Source organism: Mus caroli, chromosome 2, assembly GCF_900094665.2.
Source record: "Mus caroli chromosome 2, CAROLI_EIJ_v1.1, whole genome shotgun sequence".
Classification (NCBI taxonomy): Eukaryota; Metazoa; Chordata; class Mammalia; order Rodentia; family Muridae; genus Mus; species Mus caroli.
Genome location: NC_034571.1, coordinates 164313445 through 164332124, shown reverse-complemented (window position 1 = coordinate 164332124; position 18680 = coordinate 164313445). Strand labels below are relative to the sequence as shown.

The 18680-nt window shown below is 48.7% G+C and overlaps 2 protein-coding genes across 9 annotated transcripts in view; one reads left to right on the top strand and one right to left on the bottom strand.

Moving 5' to 3' along the window:
* Nucleotides 1-7236: 7236 nt before the first annotated feature.
* On the bottom strand, nucleotides 7237-17234 carry Cstf1 (cleavage stimulation factor subunit 1). Of its 4 annotated transcripts, none has more exons than XM_021155791.2 (6): nucleotides 16909-17001; nucleotides 14799-14999; nucleotides 12068-12345; nucleotides 11734-11931; nucleotides 10225-10615; nucleotides 7237-7965 (listed from the first exon to the last, which is right to left on the bottom strand). In XM_021155791.2, the coding sequence occupies exons 2-6, from the start codon at nucleotides 14965-14967 to the stop codon at nucleotides 7706-7708; spliced, it is 1296 nt and encodes a 431-aa protein (XP_021011450.1). In that variant the 5' UTR covers nucleotides 14968-14999; nucleotides 16909-17001; the 3' UTR covers nucleotides 7237-7705. The 4 variants fall into 4 exon arrangements, with proteins under 4 accessions (XP_021011450.1, XP_021011453.1, XP_021011451.1 ...); XM_021155794.2 differs by lacking the exon at nucleotides 16909-17001 and adding an exon at nucleotides 17080-17234 and having other exon boundaries at nucleotides 7242-7965; XM_021155792.2 differs by lacking the exon at nucleotides 16909-17001 and adding an exon at nucleotides 17080-17226 and having other exon boundaries at nucleotides 7242-7965; nucleotides 14799-14996.
* Nucleotides 17235-17261: 27 nt separating this feature from the next.
* Nucleotides 17262-18680, top strand: part of Aurka (aurora kinase A) — a 14606-nt gene continuing 13187 nt past the window's right edge. For 2 of the 5 annotated variants that reach the window (XM_021155795.1, XM_021155796.1), the window contains exon 1: nucleotides 17470-17525. In XM_021155795.1, coding sequence (XP_021011454.1) covers nucleotides 17504-17525 — 22 coding nt within the window. In that variant the 5' untranslated portion in view covers nucleotides 17470-17503. Of the gene's footprint in view, nucleotides 17310-17365; nucleotides 17526-18680 lie in introns of those variants that run through there. The other 3 variants (XM_021155799.2, XM_021155798.1, XM_021155797.2) reach the window with 3 other exon arrangements.

Below are 18680 nucleotides of genomic sequence, written 5' to 3'. Positions count from 1 at the left end.
AGGCAGAGGCAGGCGGATTTCTGAGTTCGAGGCCAGCCTGGTCTACAAAGTGAGTGCCAGGACAGCCAGGGCTACACAGAGAAACCCTGTCTCGAATGGGGTTCTGTCTGCTTGTCTGTGTGAGGGTGTCACATCCCCTGGCACTGAAGCTACAGACAGTGGTGAGCTGCCATGTGGGTGCTGGGAATTGAACCTGGGTCCTTTGGAAAAGATTATCTAGTGTTCTTAACAACTAAGTCATTTCTCCAGACCCATAAAGCATTTTCTTTATTTTTTAAAAAGATTTATTTTTTAATGTGTAAACTGTCGCTGCACAGATGGTTGTGAGCTTTCATGTGGTCGTTGGGAATTGAATTATTTTTAGAACCTCTGCTCGCTCCGGCCCAAAATTTATTTATTATTATACATAACTACACTGTAGCTGTCTTCAGACACGCCAGAAGAGGGCGTCAGATCTCATTAAAGGTGGTTGTGAGTCACCATGTGGCTGCTGGGATTTGAACTCAGGACCTTCAGAAGAGCAGTCAGTGCTCTTACCCGCGGAGCCATCTTGCCAGCCCAAAGCATTTTCTTAATTAGTGATGATTACTGATGAAGGAGGGCCCATCCCATTGTTGGTGGTGCCATCCTTGCGCTAGTGGGCCTGGGTTCTATAAGGAAGCAGGCTGAACAAGCCATGAAGAACACTCCAGTAAGCAGCACTCCTCTATGGCCTCTGTATTATCTCTTGCTCCCATGTTCCTGCCCTGTGTGAGTTCCTGTCCTGACTTCCTTTAGTGATGAACAGTAATATGGAAGTGTAAGCTGAATAAACCTTTTCCTCCTTACATTGCTTTTTGGTCATGGTGTTTTGTTGCAGCACCATGGTGTGTGTGTATGTGTGTGTGTGTGTGTGTATGTGGGGTGTGTGTGTATGTGGTGTGTGTGTGTGTGTGTGATGTGGTGTGTGTGTGTGTGTGTGTGTGTGGTGTGCAACAGCTTGCCACAGATGCCATAGTGTGTGTGTGACAGGACAACATGCAGGAGCTGTTTCTCTCAGGTGCTCAGGCTTGGTGACACGAGCCTTCATTCACTGAGCCACCTCACCGGCCCTGCCTGGAGACTGTTTACACTTACATTTTATTTTATTTTATTTATTTTATTTTACATGGATGAGTGCTTTGTCTTCATGTATGTATGTGTACCACATGTGAGCCTCGTGACCGTGGAGGTCAAGACGAGGGTGTCAGGTCCCTTGGGACTTGAATTACAGCTGGTTATGAGTCATCATGTGGGTGGCTTCTAAGGAACCAACCTGGGTCCTCTGAAAGAATAGTTAGCTTTGGCAACTGCTGAGCCATCATCTCTCTAGCCTTAGACTTTTTTTTTTTAATGAATAAAGAGACCAAGTCGGATATGGTGGTTCACAGCTTCAGGAATCTGAAGCAGGATCGCCATGGTGTAAGGTCAGCGTGAAAGAGAGTGAGTTCAGGCTCGTCTGGGCTACAGAATGAGACCCTGTCTCCATCCACCCACCCACCCATTCCAGCTACCCACTCATCTCTCTTTATGTAGATTTAACTCAAGTACCATAAAATTCACTTTTAAGATTTTATTTTTATTATTTTGCGTGTGAACTTTTTTTTTTTTTTTTTTGGTCTGTCCATCATGTATGTGCAGTGCCCAAAAACACCAGAAGAGGGCGCAGGATCCTCTGGAACTGCAGTTACAACCATGTGGGTTCTGGGAAGCAAACTCAGATCCTCTGGAAGAATAGTCAGTGTTCCTAACCCTGGAACCATCTCTCCAGGCCCCAAATTTACTCTCTTACGATGAAAAAACCATGATTTTAAAAGCATATTTAGAGATGTAAAACCATCACCCTTAACTTAAACTAACTTCATCTCCCTGGAGAAACCCCATCCCCAATAGCTGTCTTCCCTCTCCCAGAGCCTGGCAACCATAGCTTTATTACACTGTTGACTTCAGTATACACTTGTGATTCCCTGTAATAAAATCCAGGAGGCTGGGCATGGTGGCACCTGTCTCATCCCAGCACTGGAGAGGTTGAGGGTTGGGACCCTCAGAAAGGGACAAGAGATGGGTGTGGTGACATATGCCAGAACTCAGGCGACAAAGACAGGCAAGTCTCAAGGGACACACACACACACACACACACACACACACACACACACACTGGAGAAAAAAAATATCTGCTAGCTAAACATCTGGCAGGACTGGTATCTAATTGATATATAGAACTCAACAACAAAACAAGCAGCCAAACCACCCAGATCAAAGACCGGGACAGACTGCCCTCCCTGCCCCCAACAACATTCCTCTTGATTCTCTGGGAATTCACACCATGCACCCCCATCACACTCACTTCCCAGTCCTTCTGTGTCTACCCCTCAATCCTTGTGAGACCCCTTACAAAAAGTAAAAATAAAAATAAGGAATAAAAGAAAAATGTCCAATTTGTGTTCTCTATTTGTGGACTGACTGGGCCCGCTCGGCTCTCTCTTTCCTACTGCAGTCGCACAGAAGCCAAAAACTGTGGAGAGCACCGTGTCGTTTCTGTCACCAAGAGTTCCCTCTTTGGTGGATTCCTGGACAGACAGTTCTTAGAGGACAAAACACAAGTGGCCAACGAACATGGAAATGTCCAGTGCCATCAGAGAAATGTGAATCCAAAGCACACCAAGATCCAATCTCAGCCCAATGAGACGGCAGCCATCAAAGCAAATGACAGCAAATGCTGATGTGCATGTGAACAAAGGGACCCCTTCCGTACCACTGAGAGAAGACGACCCAGGCCTGCCACTGAGGAGACAGTAGGGAGGCTTCTCAAACAACTAAAACTGGGTCTTCCTCATGACCCAGTGAACACTCCTGGGTATCTGGCCAAAGTTTCTCTAAGTCAACATGTCACAGAGGCGCTTGCGTGTCACTGTCCACAGTAACTCCTTCATGGAACCCACCTACCCATCCAGCAATAGAGGAGGACTGTGCAGTGTGCACAGGGGGACTTTTTCCCCCAGTCATCATGAGGAAGAAATTTATGCTATTGGCAAGAAAATGGATTCATAGATAATTATGAAGACAGCCTCAGAAAGAGGAGCATTTTCTCTCATTGTGGCTCTTAGATTTTATTTTATTTATTTTATTTATTTATTTTTTTTTTTTTGGTTTTCTGAGACAGGGTTTCTCTGTATAGCCCTAGCTGTCCTGGAACTCACTTTGTAGACCAGGCTGGCCTCGAACTCAGAAATCCGCCTGCCTCTGCCTCCCGAGTTCTGGGATTAAGCTCCTAGATTTTATAAAGACATCGGAAATCATTTACACACACACACACACACACACACACACACACACACACACACACACACGAGAGAGGGAGGGAGAGAGAGAGAGAGAGAGAGAGAGAGAGAGAGAGAGAGAGAGAGAGAGAGAGAGAGAGAGAGAACAGAGGGGAGGAAAGGGGGAGGATACATACACAAGTCTGTGTCCTTCTGATACACACTCATGTAAAAACTTCGACAGAAGATGAAAACCCTGTCCCCCAAAACAAAAACAACAAACTTGAAGGTCATTGTGAAATAACTATGTAGGATTTGATGTTGAGAAAGACACCACAACTCAGGGTGGCAGCGTTCCTTCCCCACACTGAAAGCCACCTCAAGTTGCTGGACACTGAACAAATGGGATGTGGCCCAGCAATGGTTGGGTTACCTCCTACCAGGCTATCTGCAAACACATGTGACCGCTCAGTGCAGGTTTGATCCAGTCCAACTTTATGAATGGAAGGTCTGAGAAGTCCCATTAGCTCTTCTGCTGCAACCTGCCTGCGTCTTAAGGCAAGCTCAGCGTTAGCCTACATATCGCAACAGGCTATTCTGGGAAGCTAGGCGCTTTCAAATTATCTGATGGCCTGAAGCTGACCCAGAGTGAAGGAGAACCACACAGGGGAGACCTTGGAGTTTTCTTGTATTAAATCTTGCCCAGGCAGGCCTTGTACTGGCTATAAAACAGAGGATGACCAGGATGCCTTCCTTTAGACTGTCTTGCCTCTACTTCCCAAGTGCTGGGATTACAGGCACACTGCCTGCCACACCTACCTTGTACTGAAGTCCTTACTGCTGCTTAGGCTAAGCTGGTACTCAAGTCCAGTGTGGTCTCAGAATCATAGCACACGCCCGTAATCACAAAGCCAGCGACACTTTGGACTCAGTATCCTTTCCTCGCCTTAGTGCATTTGCTCGCTTTGTCTCTACAGCGTCTAACACATGTTTAAGACGGCCAGTTACCTGTGTGCACTGCTTGCGTCAACAGTTTCTGCACCAACTGTGAAGTTTGTTGAGTTTGGTAGTATTTCAACTGGGCACTCAGTACCACGACTATAAAGACGGCTGAACACAGACTGTATACTGAAGATTAAGACCTTAAAGTTTTGGAACTGTATTGCTTCAAGTCTGAGACTGGGAGGGAAAAATGGCTTGGCAGGGAAGGGCATTTGTGGCATAAGCCTGATAATCTAAATTTGATCTTCAAAACCCACAGTGGAAGAACACGAACACACACAGACAGACACACAGAACCCATGGTGGAAGAACATGATCACATACACCAACAAAAAACTAAAACCAAACCAAAAATAAGGGGCTGGAGAGATGGCTCAGTCTGGCTCCCATCATCAATGGCTGGTGGCTCATACAAGCCCACATATACCATTCCAGGAGAAGCAATGCCTTCTGGCCTCTACTGGTACATACATACTCTATGTATGTATACATTCTACACGGACAGTTCTAACTCTGCAAGTCTGTTTTCAGTGGTTGGCACCATGGTGGCCTGTGGCCTCCCGTGTCCTGTAACCTGGGAGGACCGAGGACTGGGTTCAGATATGCTGTCATAGAGAACTGGGCTGGCTCCTGTAAGGCACTCGCCTGCTTCTCCATTGGAGATGACTTTGGGTAGTGTTAGCCCGTACATGTTTGAGGTACAGCTCGGACACAGGCTGGCTCCTAGAGACCTTCTCCACGGCTCCATCCTGCTCTCCCTGTAAAGTCTTAAGCTAGGGCAAGAGCTTGGAGACGTCTGCAAATTTCTTTTGATGGAGTTGGAGGGCCACATCTTCAGCTCAATCTTACTTTCTCGAAACCAAAACAATGTCACCTCACTCTTTCCTCTCTTTTCTCTTTCGGGTCTGGATCAAAGTTCCTACTCTACTGGGCACAGTGTTAGCTCTGCTCAGAAACTGTCACCTGACACCAGATGACAACCCTGCTGGCTGACGGTCTGCTAATCCTGTGTTTGTTTCTCTTCGGAATTCTCTTGCTTTTTTTGCTAGCGCCACCATTTAGAGCTTAAAAATGAATTCTGCTCACATTTTAACTGCAAGGGTCTCAGGAAGGGTTTAGCTTACGGTTCACAGGTCTCCCTGAGAGCAAATGCCCCCTCACCCCTGGACTGTTTATATCATCGTACTGGGAAAGCAACTTCACTTGCTCAAGTGCTGGCTGGAGACTGGAGCTGCAGCCCTGAGCACCCAAGGGACGCACAACCCACGCACACACAATCGGTGAGCTTCACTACCTATCTAGTCAGGGCTAGAGCTGAGACCAGACTCTCCCATGTTGCTTTTCTAAAGAAAACCAAGATGCAAAGCAAAAATAATCTTGAATTGATCCAAAGAAAGGGATCTATACTCAGGTCCTTTCTGTTCAGAGTAGAAGGGTAAAGAGCCCATCTGAACGCACCTAGGATTTCTAGCCTATGTGCCAAGCTGTGAGCCACGCCACCCACAGCCACAGCTTAAGAACCGCTGTTCAAGGTCAAGAAGGCTCATGGCAATCTCCAAAGACACAAACTACCTTTATGTCACTGTTATATAAAAAAAATTTATTTTAGAAATCACATCTTTAAAAAAACAACATAGAAGGGGTAGGTTATCCTGACCAGACATAAATTTCTCATTCAAATGCCAGAGTGTTATGTGGTACAATTAGCGAGGTGTTCTGTGAAGAGAATGAGTATGTGATATTCTGGACATGAGCAACAGCTCAAACGCTAGTGTGGTTTTTGAAAGGAAGAAGGAAGAGGACAAGGAGGGCTTGGGGGTGGGGAGGAACTATTTTGGAAACAGAAGAGCATCTTCATTCTGCACCTGTCAGCCCTCAAACTACTGGCACCGAGGCAGGCCCGGAGGAGGCTGCATTATTTTAATTCCCAAGTGACCGCAGCACCCCAGAACCTCTCTCTGGGCGTGCGGGTGGCAACACAGGTGTCAAGTCTGCTGTGCCACAGCCAGAAAGCACCAGGGACGCCAGAGGAACAAAGCTTGCCTAGACAGCACTGGTTGTCCTTGTCCCTGTCCACTAGCCTTCTTATAACCTATGGGTAGCACCCCCAGGTGGCCAGGGTCAAACACTGGACAGAACACGCAAGATCAACGTGTCAGTTACTACGTCCTGCTGACAGAAACGGCTCTTTAGGAACCACCACAAACCCAGGGATCCCCAGTGGGGAGGAGGGAGCAGATCTTTTATGTCAAAGTTCTCACAACTCAGGAGTGACTTCCTGGGGCCTGTCACTGCTTAGTCGGTGACCTTACACTGTTTCTAGATACTTCTGCCCAGGTCCTGAGGGCCCCAGGAGAGACAGAAAGCAGACTGTGTTAGTAAGAGAGTCATGCAGGGCTGGGTCATCTGCATGTGACTTAACACAGAGAACACTGCCAGCTTCCCAAGCACTTCCAGAGAGGAAAAGGTATCAGCTGGAGTGCTGCAGCAAGTTTCCGGGAGGGAGCGTGGGCCCCGGGGCGCCTGGCTGGGACACCCCCAGCAGGGGATGGCAGGCTCTTGTGGTTCCGACTGAATGGATCCGATCCTTACCTCCTTTTTTGAGACAAGGTTTCACTCTATAGCTCTGGCTGCCCCAGAACTCATATTTGGACCAGGCTAGGATCTCACAGAGATCCACCTGCCTCTGGCTCCCAAGAGTTGAGATTAAGGTATGGGCTATGGCACCTATTTGGTTGTTTGTTTGTTTTTCCTGAGAAAGGGGCTCATGTAGCCCAGGCTGGCCTCAAACTTGCTGTTTAGCTAAGGCCTTAGGCTCCTGATCCTCCTGCTCTACTGGGCTTGCAGGCTGTTCACCATTCCTAACAGCAAGCACTGCACTGTTGGTACTGAGGGGTGGAGGACAGGAGGGGGCGGGGCTAGAAAGCCTCCGTTTCACGTGAACAAGGAGGAACCGTGAGGTTGTAGATCTGAGCTTTATTACCAGGACAATGTCACCTCAGGGTGGGACTGGGTTCCCTGCAAGATGGTTCTACATGGAACCCGGGTCCTCAGAGATATCGCCCTCCTCACGTGTCAAAATGCATCTGGAAAGAAAATACAGAGGGGTCAGGACAACGCAGGAAGTGACAAGTGTGCCCCCGAGGCCACACGCTGTCCTTCTCCAGGAATGAGAGCTGAAGGCTGTGCCGAGTCCTGCACTCACTGAGCTGGTGGAGACCACATGGAAATCACTGTAATAGGACAACTTTTCCCACCACGCGTCTACGTCAAGGTAAAAAAGGAGCTCCCACACACAGATCCGAGGCAGGAGCCAGGCGGCCACACCCCTGCCACAGATGGTGCAAGCTGCTCACTTCCACAGCCGGTGAGGACACAGGGAGGAGGGCAGAGTCCTGAGACAAGAACCCTAGGATGGGGCCAGTTTAGTCAGTGGTGGACCTCCGGTACCAGAACCGAGCTCGGAAGTCATCGCTGCATGTCATGAAGCCAGGGTTGGTGGGGGAGTGCACTATGCAGCGCACGATGTTGTTGTGGCCCAGGGACAGCAGGTTCCTGCGCTCAGCTGTCCTGGAGTCCCAGCAGCACAGGCTGATGGTCCTTTCGTCCGGCAGCAAAATATAGTCCTCAGTGTGGTTGAACACCGCCTGTGTCCGGTGCACTTGCCGTCCGCTCAGACCTGCGCCTGTCACACAAACCAACATGTTAGCCCGATGATGTGAGGTCGCCTCAGACTGTGCCCACACTGTCTCCCCCAGGCCCACCAGCCAAGGCCTGTTTGTTCACTCTGGCCACTGGCAGGTGGTCTATGGCATAGCACCTCTCTCCAACAGTGGTCAAACCCACAGTGCTAGGCTCTGTCTGCCTTCCCTAATGATCCTTTTGCTGCTGGGCATACAGCTTGTAGTCACTGAGCAATGTTGTGTAAAATCTTTTGTACACACCTTTATCTCCTACCATTCAGACTTACTGGGACAAACCATATGAACACTCACCTTTCAAAAGGAAACGTTATCATTTCATGACTATGAATAGATGGTTCATGTTTAAAGCAATGCATAAAAGATTAAGACAGCCAGGGCATTTCATGATGGCCTCCCAAATACCCACGTACTGCACACGCACTTCCAGTTCCAGAAACCAGAAGTCACACGCTACTTTCACTGAGAGCATGTATGCATGAGATCTGTAAGAAGAACACGGCTATGGAGGAAAGACATATCCTTCATAGTTAGCGGGATAGATGGCCTACTATAAGCCTGCCCTTTCTCAACTCTCTAGTGTCTACTCTCTCTGGTGCTGAGAATTAAAACAAGTGACAAATGAGTCTCAGCACACAGCACTAAGGAGATGCTACCAGGAGAGGTTATCTGAAAGGCTGCGTGTAGTGATGGGGGCAGGGCAGAGCCACTCAATGCTCTGTAGTAGACGCTGGCTTCTGCAGTGAACTGTGAGTATATTCCTAAGTTCCAGTGACTCTCAGTGATGCCGACACCGCCGTTCTGTGTGCACGGACAGACTCACCAGCCATATATTTCAATGTTTGACCTGACAATTACCTTTCTGTATATTTACCAAATGACTTATCAGTAAAATGGGCTAACTTTTTCAAACTTTCACCAATAAAACAACACAGTCCCTTGAGTTATAGACAGTTTGATGAGTCAAGAAAGGCACCACCAGTTCTCTTTCCAGAGTTTATGGCTGCTCATTTTATAACCAACTGTCCCCTTCAATTCCCTTGCAAAATACTGCAAATTTTGACTTTTTCCCTTTATAAATTCTGGCTCACCTTTTTCCCCCCACAGCCCATTTACCGACTAAGACCACTGACCTGTGCACCATGAACTCAGCACATCTAACATCGTCTTCAGTTCCCTTCTGTCGCCATTGCAAGAACACTCTGCTTTCTAAGGATATCTTAAAACCAGATGGGAGCCGGGCGTGGTGGCGCATGCCTTTAATCCCAGCACTTGGGAGGCAGAGGCAGGTGGATTTCTGAGTTTGAGGCCAGCCTGGTCTACAGAGTGAGTTCCAGGACAGCCAGGGCTATACAGAGAAACCTTGTCTCGAAAAAACAAAAAAACAAAACCAAAAACAGATGGGAAAGCCTTACTCCCTGTCAGGGAGCTGACTTAGGAATTAGGGAATAAGGAACGTGTCTATATATTCCTTTGAAGAAAAACAAAAACAAAAACTCCAATGCCCTACTAAAATAAGCACCCTGAGCTCCTGGTAGCACTTGGGAACATGGCTGTCTGGGTGCACTGTCCCCGGGAAAGCAAGGGCTGTCACCTGTAAACCGAAAGCTTCCTCACTCACTCTGAGCACTTCTGCATGCCAGGAGCACCTGGTTCGAAGACGTCATATAAAGTCACAGGAGTGGCCCTTTAAGCAGTAACTAGCTTGTGCCACACAGAGGAACTGTGCTGCACCCTAGTGGCCTGGGTGCCACCAGCTCTTCCATGTCCCTCTCCAGAGGCTAACTCAGCTCCTTACAATACAGGTCTCCTGCGAGCTCTGAATCTGTATTTAATGCGAGCCGCAAACACCTCACAAGAGGAAGGCAGTGGAACTACCACAGAGGTTTTCTATCCAACACCACTCTTAGCTGCTAGGGAACAGATCTGAGCTCAGCAGTAGCCACCACTCACTGTACCCAGACCTCATCTGTCGACTGCGCTGGGCAAATCCAAACATAATCACCATAAAAAGCGCCTGGGCACAGCCACTCCCTACAAACTAAAGCTACCAGGAACTAAAGGGGAACTGAGCTTGTCTTCTTGTCTGAGGTCTACTTCACATACAGACACTGGATCTCTTCTGAGGCCATCTGCACTGACCTAGGGATGGGCCAAAGCCTTCTCTGAATCCCTTTCCTCCAGTGCCTCATTCCTGCTTAGCACTGTGATCCCCAAGAAATGCCAGCAGCGCTCTCACGCACCTGTGTACCTCACCAGTGTCCGCCCTGTGGATATTTCCCAGAGTTTAGCTACAGAGTCTTTTCCACTTGAGAGGATGTACTTGGAATTCTTGGAGAAAATGGCAGAACAGACTTCTGCCCCATCGTGAGCCTTTTCAAAGGTTGTGATGCAGCGGTTGGAGACGCCATCCCACAGCTTGATGCAGCCGTCCTTGCTGCCAGTGACATACATGTTGGCACTAGGATTATAGTTAACGGAGCAGATGGCATCGGTGTGCTGGTCTTGGGGATTGCAGGAGACAAAACACTGGAAGGTGTTGATGTCATACAGGCGAAGCGTGGGATGCTGAGTTCCCACCAGGATGAAGTCTCCAGAAGGGTGGAAAGAGATGGAACGCAACATTTCGGCTTCCTGAGGACAGAGGCACAGGGTCAGTCACCTGCACTTGACTGAGCTGCAGGGGACAGAAGGGACAAAAGCACTTTCTGGGACACGGAAAACTGGTTCTTTCTAGAACTAGTTACTGATCACATAGTCCTAAACTCAGACAGGAACTGCACTTGCAAATGAGCATGGGATGGAATCTGAATAAAAACAAACCCTTAGTACACACCTTTAATCTCAAACAATGACAGAAAATTTATTTTGTAGAAGGAACCACTCATGTTAGAAAGTGCTGTCTGAGTGGCAAAATGATGAATCAGAGATGACATACCCAGTTCTCACGAGAAGAGAGAGGAAAGGGAAGCTACTTGAGGGACAGTGAGAGAGAGAGAGAGAGAGAGAGAGAGAGAGAGAGAGAGAGAGAGAGAGTGTGTGTTAGTTTTACAGGGAGAGTTTTAGAGAGACAGGGTGAAGAGGGAAGAAGCTAGACACAGGTGAAGCCAGAGAATGAGGACCCAGAAGATTAGAACACATTGCCAAAGTTAGCATGAGGCCAAGCAGAGCAACTCAGGAGGAATCGAGAGAAGCCAGGTTGCATCAGTGAACTTGGAGAGCTGAGCCTGAACAGCTGAGTTGGACCAGCCAGCCAGAAACGGTGAGCTAATTTATCAGTAAGTCTCAGAAGCTGACAACATTCTAAGCCTAGATTAGACTGCATGGAGCACTTCGGTGGCTTATAGGTACTTTTAGGAAGGCAGAGCTTTCCTCTTTTGTCTCCCCTCAGCCCCTCTCCATTGTTTTGTGTCCCCCCCCCCAGTCCTGAGGCTTGATCCCAGTGTCATAAAAGTGACCCATTCCTAAACCCCCTTTTGAGATAGGGTCTCCCTCTATGGCTCAAGCTGGCAAGGAGTTGACTATGCAGCAGGTTAGCCTTGAACTTGTGACAGACCTCAAATGTTGGGGTTATTGTGTGATCCACCATACCCTGCTCATCTGCAGTCTTGCTTGGGCAAAGGACAGCCAGTGACCCCTAACCTCAATGGCATCTTATCTAAGTGCCACGTAGGGCACATCCTTTGTAGGCTGATCCCCGAGACCACTTGAAATACTGTATCAGAAAGTCAAGTGCCCCCGTTAGGTCTAACCTGAATGTATTTGAAAGCTCTTTTTGCAGATGGTTTGGAATAATCAAACAATTTTAGAGTATAATCCCTTGAGCCTGAGGCCAGGATCTGTTCTGTTGGGTGAAAAGCAAGACACGTGACTTCATCCACGTGGTCGTAAAGAGTTCGAATCACTGGGTGGTTCTCCATGTTCTGTTGTGCAGTCTCATTCATCATGACCTGGACCAACAAGAAAAGGAGAGATAGATGCTCAAGGCATAGAGGCATGGGATCCACGCCCACAGTCCCACGGGGCAAACCAGAGCTGGTGACAACACAGCCACGCTGTCTGGAGCAGTGGTAGCGGGAATGGTACCTCAATCGGCATGGCACTTTTGGCCAACATTCTTTCTGTGTCCAGTATCTTTATGGAAGCATCAGCAGATCCTGTGGCTATCAACTGCCCGTCTCTGCTGTAGGTGGCCACGCGGCATGGGCCTTTGTGGGAAGTGACATAACAGGTCTCATACTCGGAAGCCTCTGGTGACATTGTTTGAACGTCTGCATCAAACTCCAGGTCAATCCCTGTGCCCGGGGCAACCGTGTCAGAGCGACCAATGGCATACTGGACCGCAGTGTCATCGTTCTCCATCCCTAAAGGAATCAAGAGAAGAGCGTGAGAAGATCTGTAAACGCAAAGACCCATCCTGGAGCGGATGGATCATGAGCCCTGCCCATGCCATGCTATGTGAGGCACACTCCATGGGCAGAGTGGGCTGGGAAAGGGGATTTCTGCCTCCACAGCCATTCACTCGCTCTAACCCGACAACAAAGTGCAACGAAAGCAGCAGTGCGGCCATCATTCCATCTTTCCCGTTCAGAATGGAAAACAACACTTGGCTTATTTTGTGCTGCTGAGGACAACCCAGGGCCTCACACCTGCCAGGCAAATAGGCTTTCACTGAGCTAGTCCTTCAGCCCTCAACTCTAACCTTTAGGGCTATTGTTATTTATGACAGAGCCTGTAATCCCATAGGAGTCTGAGGCAGGGGGATCTTGAGTTTAAGTTCCACAACTTAATATACACATTGAGTTCATGGTAGCCTGGGAGACATGAAATCCTATTGCAAGCAAGCAAGCAAGCAAGCAGGTAAACAAATAGCTGGGCATGATGGCACTCACCTTTTTTTTTTTTTTGGTTTTTCGAGACAGGGTTTCTCTGTATAGCCTTGGCTGTCCTGGAACTCACTTTGTAGACTAGGCTGGCCTCGAACTCAGAAATTCGCTTGCCTCTGCCTCCACGCCTGGCGGTGCTCACCTTTAATCCCAACACTCACAGGAGGCAGAGAGCAAAGGCCAGCCTGGTCTACATAATTTAAGTTCCAGGCCAGCCAGGGCTACACAGGGAAACCTTGTCTTCAAAACAAAACAAAGAGGCTGGGAAGATGGCTCAATGGTAAAGAATGCTTGCTGTCCTCGGGTCCAGTTGCCACCATCCACATGGTGACTAACAACCACTCATACTAGTTCTAGGTGACTGGGTGACCTCTTCTAGCCTCTGTGGGCATCAGGCACTCATATGGTATATGCACATACATGCAAACAACACACACAAAATAATAAAAATCATCCCTCATAACAAACAAGAGAGGGCTGGATTAAACACAACCTCACGTTATCACATAAAAATAACGGTAATTGGTACAGGGACTCGAAGCACATCAAGAACTCTTGTGGCCTCAACTCCTGCTTTACAAAACAAAGCGGCCTCAGCTATAACTACGAACCTGCTTGGCTGTTTAAAAATTTTAAATAACCCATCAGAACAAGTCTTCAATATTATATTGCTTCAACGTCATACATTTTTTTTAAAAAAGATCATTTATTTATTTTATGCATATGTGTGCTCTATCTGCATATACCCTATGTGTCAGAACAGAGTATCAGATATCATTATAGATGTTTGTGAGCCACCAGGTGGTTGCTGGGATTTGAACTCAGGACCTCTGGAAGAGCAGTCATGCTCTTAACAGCTGAGCCATCTCTCCAGCCCAACATTATACACTTTTAAGGATATCTAGAATTAAAGTCTTAAAACACCTCTCCCTATGTGCATGTGTATGTGTGTTTGCGTGTGTGGCAATCACTTGCTGAAAGCAGGAAATTGACTGAAAGCAACCTGAAACAAAACAAAGTTCCCATAATGTTCAGAGTAATGTTGGATGCAGCTGGGGGATTTCAAACACTGCGGAGGGGGTAAGGCAGGTATCTGGAGTGGGTGTGGCCTATGCTGAGTGCATTATAATGTTGATTTGTGTCTCCAAAACTCCTTACATGACTGTCCACACTAAGACACTAAGATGTCAGCAGCCAATGGCTGGGCAGGACAAAGGTGGGACTTTTAGGATTCCTGACTGAGAGAAGAGGGAGGAGATCCACCATGCCAGGAAGAGAAGGTGGAGGAGACATGCCTGAGACGAGTGGAGGACGGAGAGGCATGGCTGGGTGAAGGAGCTGGGAGAGCGCAGCCCAGCTGGGCAGCCGTCTGGGTCCAGGGCAGCCAAGGCAGAATATAAAATTTAGTAAGGTTAGGAAGTGGCCCAGCAGCAGTGATGCTTAAGGCATGTCAAATATAAAGGCTGTGGGTGTGTGTAAATCTTTGGGGTGGGTAGCTGGAACTTGCTAGCACCAGGACCCTTTATAAATTATTTATTTCAACAGGTATCAATAGCTAACCCACGATCCTGATATCAACAGAAATTCTGGTCTACCGGGTGAGTATGGAACAGGAAGGTGAAGACGGCGTGGAACTGAGTCAAAGAACAAAGCAAGCTTCCGACAGTGTCTGTTAAGAAGGGAACCAAGCGGAGGAGCATGGAGGAGACAGGGTAATCATCTTTATAGGGGTGAGAGGGCCGTGAGTCCTGAGCTGGGACTTGAGGGGAGTGCCCGGCAGATGGGTACAATACATGAGAAGCAGCTTCGTCCCCGGACTCCACCCACTCTTTCAGTACCACCACTGTATTCTGCATACATCCACATTGAAGGTACACAGGAGTGATCTCAGTCTGTAGACCGTCCCTCTGGAATCCACACCCACGGTTTACCTAGCTTGATGAGATGCAGGAGCTGCTCCGAGGGGGCGCACACCGACTGGGGCTTGATCTCGTTGATGAGGCCATTGGCGATACTAATGTAACCGTCGTAGAGCAGCTGGCTAATGATCAGCTTGTAGAGCTGCTGCCGGTCCTTCAAACCCACTTTGGTTCTGTACATTTTGCAGAAGAGGATGACAGTTTCCCTGACTGCTGCAAGGGAAACCAGGCACTGAGTAAAAGGCAGGGAGAGGCACGGCCCAGGCCCTGGAAGCACAGGGCTCCTAGGCCAGGCATAACACACACTTCAAGCTCAGCTTCAGTAGGTGTTTTATCTTAGGATGGTGACCTTGCTTTCTCTGTTCAGGTTCCTCAGCTGTTACCTAAGTTACCGGAGTTTAATCAAAATGGTGCACAGAAAGTGCATAAAGAAACTATTCAAATATCGTCACTGATAGATACAATAGGATCCCTGACCATCTTCTCTTCGCTGATAAACTTTTATTCCCTGTAGCTATCCCTCCGATTCTTCTGTCAACAGTGGAGTCTGCAATCGGCAGATAGCTATGTTTCAGTGGCTGCCTGGACCACTTTACACCAGCTGGAATGTAAATCTACTAGTGACTGTTGTGTTTATTTTTAAAACTTGTTTCCAGGCAACCGAGCTCATTATTATAATTATACAACTTGATGAGGTAGTACATGAACACACAAATACATCATAAAAAGCAAATAAGGATAACAAAATGAAAATATAAGCTAAGTTCAATGCTTTGGGAAGATTCTAAGTTAAACTGCTTAATAAAAATGTGTCAAGCACATGCCCCATGTCTTTATTCCCAGCACTTGGGATGCAGAGGCAGGCGGATCCCTGTGATTTTGAGACCAGCCTTGTCTATATATCCCTATCACAGGCCAGCCAGTGGGATCCTATCACAAACAAAAAAATGATTACCATCAAAACAAATAAATGTAAAAATCCAAACACATATACTTTTAAGATCTAAGCTCTCCAAACAAAACTGAAGATGATAGTTTCTTAATCAACCTGGGTGGGTAATTTGATAAGTATGTGTGTGGTTAGATGTTTGACTATAGGAGTCTGGAGACATCAAGCAAGAAGGTAGCCTGGAGAAACAGCCAAGAGTTACAATGCTTGCTGACAGACACCCCGGGCTCAGTTTTAAACAAAATGACTAGCAAGGCCACAGGGCATAGTACTGACCAGAGTCCTTAATAACACCATGCAGTTCCTCCTGGCAGATGTGGTGCCAAGCACCTAGTTAGCATCCAATCACTAAACGAAGCTATTCAATATATTCGTGTTCATTAGAAAGAAATGGGGGCTGGAAAGATGGCTCAGTGGTTAAGAGCACTGCCTGCTCTTCCAAAGGACCTGGTTTCAATTCCTATGGCAGCTTACAACTGTCTCTAACTCCAGTTCCATGGGGCCTGCCACCTAGACACCAATGCACATAAAATAAAGCTAAATAAGTTTTTTTTTTAAAGAAAGAAATGAATACAAATCTACCCCTGCGTAAGATATTGGGACACAACAGAGGGTGAAATGTGTTCCAAGAATCTTGGGCACCCGTTCAAGTTAAGCCCTCCCTCCCCTACCCCGCAAAGTTGAGGGGGAGCCTGCACACTCCAGAGCCCAGAACTTAACCATTTGACCTATCATCTCTTCACTCCTGTCAGGAAACATCTGGGGTTGTATCACGACATTTAAAGAAAACGGGGGTGGGAGAAGGAGGCTGAGCCTTTACTTAACTCCCCGCTTAACTTCCAATGGGACACAGATAACTTATATCCTTCCCGGAGGGGACACCGAGGCACGAGACAGGAGGAGCTCGCCCCGGGGACGCTAACACCCCGGGAATGCAGGGGGCCCAAAGCGAAGCCGCGCGACCACTTCTGCTCAGGGCGGAAGGCTTGGACCCACCGGGACCGAGGCCCTTTGAGAGCCGGGGTGCAGGCCGGGCCGGCCAACTCTAGGACACGGACTTGGGGCGAGCGGCCTCCTGCCATCCTCTCCGTTAGCCCCGGTCCTTCACGTGATCCACTACAGACCCTAGCCAACCGCACTAGCCCGCTTCCTTACGCCCCCCTGACCCCGTACCCGCAGATCAGGGTCTCGGTCTCTCGCTCTCTTCTAGAAAAATGGAGGCGCGAATCGTGCCCGATCGATCGCTCGGAGTGCACACCCACTGCGCACGTGCAAAGGGCATGCAGCCGAGCGCCGAGCATCCCTGCTCCCTCGCAAGTCTGCCCTTCTCGCCATCTTACTCACTGGCACGTTCGAGACGCTCATTCACCGTCTCCGAGCTAATCACCTCCGCGACTGCCTTGGATCCAAAGGTCTGTGTGTGACCGGCGAACGCCTGATCCTGGGGAGCACGGCGGGCGATAGAACGGCCGCAGATCGGACAGGCCGTTGGTGCACCACTTCCGGGCTCCGACAGCTCAGTGCGCCTGCGCCCAGCTACGGCAGGGAACGAGCTTCCCATAGTCGCGTTTACGGTGAGCCAATCACAGAACGGCGTGGCTCCGGCTCTAGCCAATCAGCTCTTGGAGAAGAGGGTTTGACTCCTATTTTAAAAGGAGAACCTTTGAATTGTAACGGCTGAGCTACCGGGATCGCTTGGAGGCTTCGGTCGGGAGCAGGTTCCTGCCTGTGAGTTGGAAAGGGACATGGCTGGTGAGGGCGAGCCTGGATGCTGCAAACGGATAGGGAAGGTTGTGTGGCGTCGGGGTAGTGGACTGTCTCAGTGGGTTTGCATTCTGTTTAAGAAAGACCCAGACGTTTAAGATTTCCCGGCTTGGTTTTAGGTTCTTGTGGGAATGGGGATCCAGACCATCAGCTAACCGAGTAATTTGCAAACTGAGGGTGGATGCGGGAACTGCGGCTTATTGGGGACTGCTTCGGGTGGAGAATCGGAGTCTAAGTGGACCTGACGAGTCTGTGGATGAACGGGAGTTCCCTCGTAGAGTGCCCAGGACTGGTGCTGCTCTTCCCGCAGCCTTCTGAGAAGTTTATGTCGGGACTACTTGAGGCTCTGTTTCAAAGCGCAGACCCGCCAAAGCTCAGTTTGTAGAATATTCCAGAAGTTTTAGGATTGAGCACTGCCTTTGTGGTGGCCGCCGCTGTTTATTCCAACAGTAAGGTGGTGGAGGCAGGATCAGAAGTCAAAGGTCATCCTCAGCCACACAGTAGGTCCGAAAAACCGGCCTAAACTACACCTACATATGTCCCTGCCTCAACACCTCCACCCCCACCACACACACCCCTAAATGTGTGGTTGCTTACATCAGCAGTCTGAGGCAGGAGGTTAGCCTTCGATTTAAGGCCAGCCACAGCTAATAAGTGAGAGCCTGTCTGGGGATGTAGTTCAGTCAGTAGGGTGCTTGCCTAGCCAGCCCTGGATTCCATTCCCAGCACTTGGAACCCCGAGGACGGTGATGATGTCTGTGGTCCTAGCACTGAGGAACTGCAGGCAGGAGGATCAGGAGTTCAAAGTAATCCTCCACCGTATAGCATGCTCAAGGCCAACCTGGGGTCCACGGAACTCTTGTCTCTACCACAAACATAAGGTTAGGTGTGGTCTCGCATTCCTTTAATCCCAGCCTTTTGGAGGCAGAGGAAGGAACTCGGTGAGTTCAAGGCCAGCCTGGTCTACCTACATAGTGAGTTCCAGAACAGCCAGGACTACCTAAGGAGACCTTGTCTCAAAAAAAATCCAAGCCGGGCGTGGTGGCGCACGCCTTTAATCCCAGCACTCGGGAGGCAGAGGCAGGCGAATTTCTGAGTTCGAGGCCAGCCTGGTCTACAAAGTGAGTGCCAGGACAGCCAGGGCTACACAGAAAAATCCTGTCTCGAAAAACCAAAAAAAA

Bases quoted from the DNA above. Each gene is read 5' to 3' on its own strand.
- Cstf1 (XM_021155794.2), bottom strand. From the start codon at position 14,967: ATGTACAGAACCAAAGTGGGTTTGAAGGACCGGCAGCAGCTCTACAAG. The intron at 12,346-14,798 runs GTAAACCGTGGG...TGATTCCTTTAG, and splicing joins CCTGCATCTCATCAAGCTAG to GGATGGAGAACGATGACACT. The intron at 11,932-12,067 runs GTACCATTCCCG...TTGTTGGTCCAG, and splicing joins AAAGTGCCATGCCGATTGAG to GTCATGATGAATGAGACTGC.